This window comes from Olea europaea, chromosome 20 (assembly GCF_002742605.1).
Source record: "Olea europaea var. sylvestris chromosome 20, O_europaea_v1, whole genome shotgun sequence".
In the NCBI taxonomy this organism is placed as follows: Eukaryota; Viridiplantae; Streptophyta; class Magnoliopsida; order Lamiales; family Oleaceae; genus Olea; species Olea europaea.
The window spans coordinates 13070379-13078309 of record NC_036256.1 but is presented as its reverse complement, the minus strand read 5'-3'; the positions used below and the strand labels follow the sequence as shown (position 1 = coordinate 13078309).

Here is a 7931-nt window from a genome sequence, read left to right as displayed (position 1 = left end):
AATAAAAGCTTTAAAAAAAATGGTTACTTCTTGTTAGAACTAGTTTTTTTAACTACTATTTAAGGACCTCATTTTTGTCAAAATGATGGGGAAACAATGTTCCAAAAGCCAAACATTAGAGAAGAAAGACGAAAATTAAAGGGGGGAAAAATAGGTTTTTCAAGATTTGGCATGGAAGAAGACGATTCTTGGTGAAAGGTCTTCAAAATTTTCTAAATTTTTCTTTTAACTTGGTCATGTACTATATTTCTTTCCTGTATGTCTCTTCTTCCATGATGTGTGAAAATCTCTAGATACCACTTCATAGTCTCTGAATAATATTAGAATATTCTAGATTATAGATTAGTTTGACCTTACGAGCGGAATTATTCTATTAAAAGCAACAAGTCACTTTTTAATTGTTTCTAAATGGTTAAACATACAAGTCCAATTTGTCCTATGTTTTAATGCCACAATCAATAATCAAAGCAATAAACAACCTCAGTTACCTCCGTCATAGACAAGGAACCTTATAGTTAGATACTACCTAGCCAACTCCACTAGACTTCCTGAGCTACTTCCTGTAATCTTCAAGATCCTGTTGAAACCACCAACTTTCCAATCTTCTACAATTGTCTCTTTCCAAGTGGATACCCAAAAATCACCAATTCTTGTACTTCTTCCTACGCTTGTAGTCCAACCTTCCTCAATCTTCGGTAGCCTCCGAGGTTCCTATTTAGAAAATATCTTCCTTGTTGTGTTAATGAAGTAAGTGTTTCAGATTCAATATCCTTGATTTTTCCCCCGATATGTGGTTGTAGGATTTCAAGAATTAATGGGATGAATCAAGGCACGAACAAGTTTTTGGATCTCAAAAGGATGTTATCAATATGATATGGAAGAGAGGCACAATGAACACCGCTATAAAAACCGTGCAAGGCTTAGGTATATATAATTGGAGGTGTTTAGTTAGTATGGGTTGCAAAACTCTCCAAAATCGCGAATTAGGATTTTTCACATAACACTGTTGCTTCAGTAAGGGGTAAGCGACAGGCAAGCAAGGTCTGTCGCTCGAGCAAGGGTCGAGCAATAGGCGGGCGATGAGCATTTGGTTTTTGTCGCTCGAGCAATTGGCAAGAAGCAAGCAAAAATGCGGTAACTCTTCTTTCCTTTTTTCGAACTCAAACCCTAACCTACCTAACTCATCTACACAAAATTGCACCTCACTCATTGACTTTTACACATGTTCGATTTAGTCCTTTTTGTTCACAGAATCACCGATTATATAAAGCCTAACAATGTGTAACTATATTAATAATTACAATAAATGTTGTAACCTAATTAAATCTTAATTTTACTTGTTGTGTGTTGATTTTTAAATTGATAGTTGTGTATTGTTCTTATTTCTTTTTTATGACTTTGAATTACGTTGATCACCGATTCAATGATTTGTGAAAAGCAAAGAATCGAGAAATGGGTTTTTTTTAGATCATGTAATAAAATTCAAAATTTAGATAGGAGAGTTACACTTTTACTAACTGTGTATTATTAATTAAATTTTTTGGTAATTGAATGTGTTAATAAGGTTAAATAAGATTACGGAGATCGTCGAAAATTATGACTATAATTGTATTGTGTAAAGATAGATTGTTTTTATCATATTTAAATTATAGGTTACCATTAGTTAATATTGCAATTGATTACTACCATATTTAGTGGTTATCTTATTCTATATAATAAGATAACCTCTCACATCAAGGGCCATCGAGTTTTGTTGAGTATATTTGACATGGTATTGGAACTGTTTTGATCCTAAACAAACTAACCCATGAATTTCGTTTTTCAACAAACAAAGATTTTATATCATTTCTTATAACAAAATTATTAAAGTATGGAGAGGAAATTGAGGCTCGGATCTATTGGCAAGAGGATCGGTAATGCCATGGCTGAAAATCACCAATTGTTTATGAGAATAAAAATGGAAAAAACTCGACCCCACATGCCATCCAGGTTGCCCCGCCATGATACAAATAGTCTCCCCGCCCAATTATCAGCTTATAGGAGGAATAAAGGCAATTATCATTACAGCTTCTTAAAACTTACTTAACCACTTTTTAGCTTTGCCAAACAAGTAATTAGTATTATTAGATATATTTGACATTGAATAAATTTTTTTCTTCGAGCATGAAACAGTCGAAACCGCCTATGCCAAAAATCCCTTGACACCGATAACTTGACGAAAAAAATCCTTAGAAGTGGCTGCCAAAGATTCTGAGTTGCATATGAAGATCCACAAGCATGGTTTCGCTCAGCAGACTATGGGACCAGGCCCTTCAGCATCTATAGCTACAAAGTAGGGGACGGAGCAGGAGAGTAGCGACCTAAAGTATGACATTTGTGGGTAGATAATACTTGCTATCAGAAATGTTGCGTGAGTGGGATTTGCAAAATCTCACGTTTCTCCACCTCCTGCAAGATAAGCTAGTCATGTTTTGCCTGTGGATGATGTGCTGCCAATGGCGGGAACTGTGATAGAACTATGGTTTGTGTTTCGGCAAAGACGGAGATGTAGTGGTAGATTAGGTTGACGGTCGATGATGTTGTAGTAGAACTTTGGGTTAGGGTTGTTGTATGGTCTTGGCATTGGGTACGGATATTGGGTAGTAAGCGTGTTTAACAAGGTGTTAGTTGATTCAATTGGGCCATGAGAATTTCATCATTACTTGGACTTTGTTGGGCACTTAATTTTGGTTGGGCTACTTTGTAGGCTTGTTTATGTAGGTTTTGTATAGAGGAAATTACACCAAACACTACCTTAAAAATTTAACATTCTAAAATTAAGTTGGAAGTTTTATAATTGAAAAATCAATTTTTTTTATATTAATTATTTAAATAAATTAAAAAAATTAGGAAAATATCAAAACCCTATCCACTACCCAAACCCGTAATTCTTCTACCTCTCTCGCTCTCACTCTCCCTCTCCCTACCCATTTTCTCCCTACACACACTCTCCCTCTCTTTGTGCCCTAATTAAATATATTACTCATTGTGCTAGTTGGCGAGGCAGACCACCGAAGTGTCGAGGTAGGTTGTGACGATATGGGAAGAATCTGATTTTTTTGGGAATTTGCTAAGGTTTTGGGATGGCGATCTCTGCACGAATTACGCAATGGCGAAGTCGTCGCACGGTAGAGATGGTTTGGTGGTGGAGTTCATATGACGCGACTATTGCATCGCTCGTCGTCGATGATGATGCCAGTGATTTTGCTTTTGATTTTGGATCGTCGATGATGACGCTAGTGATTCAATCGGAGAATCAATGGTTTTCTTTTGATTTTAGATCTGTGGTTTGGCTGTGGAGGTGATGATGCTAGCGGTGATAGTTAGGTGGAGGTGGTGCTGGTTGTCACTGGTGGAGGTAGTGGGTGATGTGACGAGTGCTTTGTATGGGCAGGCATAGGTGATACGATTTGGTTGTGGTTGTTGTAGATCGGAGCTGAAAAAGGGAATGGGTGTTGTGGCGGCGGCAGCGGTAGAGCGGGATGAACTATGTAATGGTTGTAGTGTCGATAGCTATGCAGTGCTGGGTTGTGATGGTAGTGTTATAGGTGGTGATGGTGGTAGAACAGGCATTGGTTTAGTATGTTGGAGTGGCAATGGTGGGCGTGGTTTGTTGGTGATGGCAGCAACGAAGGGGGTAAGGTGATGGTGTTTTGGATCTAATTTGTTGGTGGAGAGTTGGTGGCGGCAACGCTTGTTGTGGTGGTGAAGCGGTAATGGTGGTGGTGCTGCTTGTAGTCACAGTGGGGGTATGGCTATAGTCACGTGGTGGTGTCGTTGTTGGTGGCTTGGCGACGGCAACAGTGACTGCTTGAGATGGGGCTGGATGCTTTGTGATCAATTATTTGGTTGATTATGACTAATAATTGGTTAATTTGTAATGTGTGACCTAAAAGTTTTGACTTTGATTCACAATTGATTAATTTGTGAAAAATTTATTGTGACTAGTTAATCTAATAATTTGCAGTGAATAAATGAATTGTGACCAACAAAAGTTTTGATTTGTGACTGATGAATAATCCGTGAATGATAATTCATGACTTTATAATAAATTGTGACTTATAATATTTGTGATTTGTGATCAATAAATAAATCATGACTTATAAATTTTTTATATGTGATCGATAAACAAATTTTAACCTATAAATTTTTTTTTAATTGTGATCGTAAAATAATTTTTGAAGATCTCTCTTTTTCTTATTTAGTCCCCTTCATTTCGTAAGTTGTTTCTATCTCTACATCTCTAGTTCAAATAGGTAACCCACAAAGGAAGACGAGCAAATGGTTGAAAGCTAGTATGGTACCAATACCAATGCTTTGACCTTTACGCTCTGTAGAGATACAAGGTGCCATTTTAGGATTCCATTTCCTAGTTCCCGTTGTCAAAAGATTGGGGAAGATAAGCAAGAAGTCTTTGAGCGCCGCTCAACTGTTCGAGTGTAATGCTTGGTTTCGATTCATCAAAGGTCGAATGCCTGGTCGGAGATTAATTCATCTATTGGGAGAAGTCATGAACGAGCCCAAAAAATGAAATATTGACATAAATTTTCTGATTTGTGACCAAAAAATAATAAATGATTAATTAAATCATTAATTTGTGACCAAATTATATAGATTTCTGACCCTAATATATTTAAATAAATAAATAATTAATTAATTAATTATATCATAAATAAATTTGACTAAAAATCAGATTTTTGAAGTCTGAAATTTGTTTTCTTGATTTTGAAATGTTAGATACTTAAACTCTTGCGAAATTTTCCCTTTTGTATATAGGTCTGTGATGTGGTTTAAGGTTTGGTTTAGATGATAATGGGCCTGGGGTACAAGGGCTGAATATGGCTTGGTGGGCTGAAATTGTTTGATTTGGGACAAAAGAACAATACAATTGAGTTTGAGTTTGGGCTCTTAATTTCTTAAGTTGGGCTGTTTGTTTTGTTGCATTATTTGGGTTTTATCATAGTTGGATTGCTTTGGGCTACATTATTTCTCCAGCTCTTGGATTGAGTTATTAGCATAATTCAGATGACTCTGGTTAATTGGATGAGGAAGAGAGAGAGACATGAGGGTGTAGATTGAGTTTTAGGTTCTCGGATAATGAGTTAGAGTCTTTTTGGATTCTCAAAAGAGGATCATCTTGGTGTGGTTTTTTTTTTTTTTTTGTATGATAGTTTGTGGGATTTCTTCCAACTATAACATCTTGGTCAGCGATATATTGCTGAAATATTGGCCGGTGTACTAGCGTTAGAGCTTTTATCGGAATACGAATTATGTGTTCCACTGAGTTCTCCCAACAGATAGAGTTCACAGTGTGTCGACAAATTTTGTGAATTTCTTTTGAAAATTTTTCTTGGTGTGAGCTTTCTAGAGTGTTCTTGGAGTGGTTTTGGAGTAGTTCTTGGTTGTTTTAGCAGTATTTGTTATTCTTGGTCTCTCCTAGTCACTGATTTTTGTAGATAGTTGCTCTGATTTGGATTTCTTCTTCGTGAGCACAAGTATTGTCACCGTCGCCAGTTCATGATTACAAATTGATGCTTTTACAAGCATCAATTTGAAAGGGATGTTAATAAGGTTAAATAAGATTACGAAGATCGTCGAAGATTACTACTATAATTGTATTATATATAGATAGATTGTTTTTACCATATTTAAATTATAGGCTACCATTAGTTAATATTGTAATTGATTGCTACCATATTTAGAGGATATTTTAGTTCCATATAATGAGAGAACATCTCACATCGAGTCTTATTAAATATATTGGATAGAATGCTTTTGATTGAAGCATATCAGGAATTACGTAGACACTGAGTTTACTTAATTAAGTAGAATTGATTTGAACTCGAGAGGAGTAAATCAATTAATTTAAAGGAATTCGATCGAGTAAGCATTAATAACTATTGTCATGATTTGGTAATTGATATTAAAGAGATAATGATGGTGATCTCGTGAATCCTTCATACATCAAGTTGAGCTGTAAATAGTCTATTTGTGACATTTTTTATTATTTTAACAAGTGGTCCTCGTGAGAAGATTCTTAAGTCCACTTAACTACATATTTGATTGACATCTTACATTTTGCGATAAATACACAACACCTACCATTCCGCGAAGTTCATCCTCGGCAGAACTAAGAAGGCTCACCATAATGGGAACTGCACCTTGTTCAATTAGGATGTTGACGGTGATGTTGAAGGTGTGAGATGAACAAAATAAAATATCTCCTATAGCCCCCGCTGCCGCAACCTAAGAAAATGAATAACTCAATTTATTTAATAGTTGAAACACATGAAATAAACAAGACACTTAGAGAAGCAATTAAAAGCACAAAGTTAAACCTGAAGTTGCGGGAAGTCATCTCTATCAAGAAACTTGAGGAGTCGAGAAAAAATTCTAGATATTAATCCCTTCGATAGTGCATTTATGCCTGTGGAAACAAATTAATTGAAAGCGGATGGAATCAGAGATATAAAAGAAAAAAGCTTAAACAGTAATAACATTTATATCAAATTAATTGGCTTCATGAAAATTAAATTAATTGATTACCATTAATAAGATTGGTTAGCTGAGAACAGGCGCTGATTTGCAATTTGTCGTCATTTGACTCAAGATTAGCTATTAATTTAGCCTCCAATTCCTCGCTCTGTTGCAATTGGAAGAAATTAATAATGAAGTTTACATAGCAGTTTCTATGTGGTGAAATTATAATATATAAGATACAATTCAAGTCATGCTTGCTGAAGCCAGCAGTTGCTGAGTTATGAGGTCAGATAGGAGGCGTCACTTTTGTGTCCAAGGGCAATGGAGCATTTTAGGGAACCTTTTGGATATATTTATGGAGAATATGAAAAAGATATGGACGTCTCAAACTTTGGTATTATAATAAATTTACAAAATCCCCTTTTAAGTAGCAAGAAACGAAAGTGACCATGAGCAGGAGAGACACTATTCCTGACGTAAAATGATTTTTTTTTTTTTTTTTTTTTTTTTTTTTTTTTTTTTTTTTTTTTTTTTTTTTTTTTTTTTTTTTTTTTTTAATTTTTTTTTTTTTTTTTTTTTTTTTTTTAATTGAGTTCCAGCAGGGGCCCTTCTAAATTTTGTGTTTTTTCATTTATTAGTAAGACGAGTCTAGAGTGGTTTGAAAAAATAGAGAAAAAATGCTCATGCTAGCTAAAATTTCTTTATAAAGATCTATAGATATTCTTGAGATAGAGAAATGATCAGATACGAGCAACAGAAAGTCTGGCTCAAGAAATCGCTTTTACCTGTTGATGGTTGAACTGCCCTTCGCAAAGGACATGAACTTGAAGGATATCATTTCCTAAATTTTCTTGGTCTTCTTGTATTTGCTTTGCCGAAATCACAGCTGAAGGGCTAGCATCGTCCAACTCAATGATTTGAAGAGTTGGTATATCTCCAATGCTATGAGGGATCTCCTCTAGTTTGGAACATTGCTTAAGCATTAGGCACTCGAGGCTTTTGAAGTTAGTGTTACTGGCTCTCCATTGCACTAGAAACATAGTTCTAAGTAGCAAAAATTTTAGTTTGCAAAATTCTCCTTCGGTTGGCTCCCATTCCGGCTCCCATCCTGGCCTCTCTTTGTCCCCATCTAGCAGTTTGAGCACTTCAAGGTTGGGCATTGAACCAACAATAGTCATGTGTTTCCAAGCAATTTTGCAATTCCCTAAAGTTAACTTTTTGATATTTGTTGGGAAAGTGAAATTTACGGGGACTCTAACACGTTCTCTAAGACTACTGATTTTCAGGGTTTCAAGTTGAGGAAGATTAACCAGAATATCTAGAGAAATTGTATCGTAGGAGTCATTCAAAATTCCTAACTTGTTTAGATTTGGAACTCTTTTAAAGACCTCCTTGGTGCAGCTGGAACTACT

At 35.5% G+C, this 7931-nt stretch overlaps 1 protein-coding gene across 1 annotated transcript in view; it reads right to left on the bottom strand.

The window, feature by feature from the left end:
• Positions 1-5185: 5185 nt before the first annotated feature.
• LOC111369081 (putative late blight resistance protein homolog R1B-16) overlaps positions 5186-7931 on the bottom strand; it is a 2908-nt gene continuing 162 nt past the window's right edge. The window contains exons 2-5 of the mRNA XM_022990565.1: positions 7305-7926; positions 6586-6682; positions 6378-6466; positions 5186-6285 (exon numbers count right to left, since the gene is read on the bottom strand). Of these exons, the coding sequence (XP_022846333.1) occupies positions 6091-6285; positions 6378-6466; positions 6586-6682; positions 7305-7926 (1003 nt within the window). The 3' untranslated portion in view covers positions 5186-6090. The remainder of the gene's footprint in view (positions 6286-6377; positions 6467-6585; positions 6683-7304; positions 7927-7931) is intronic.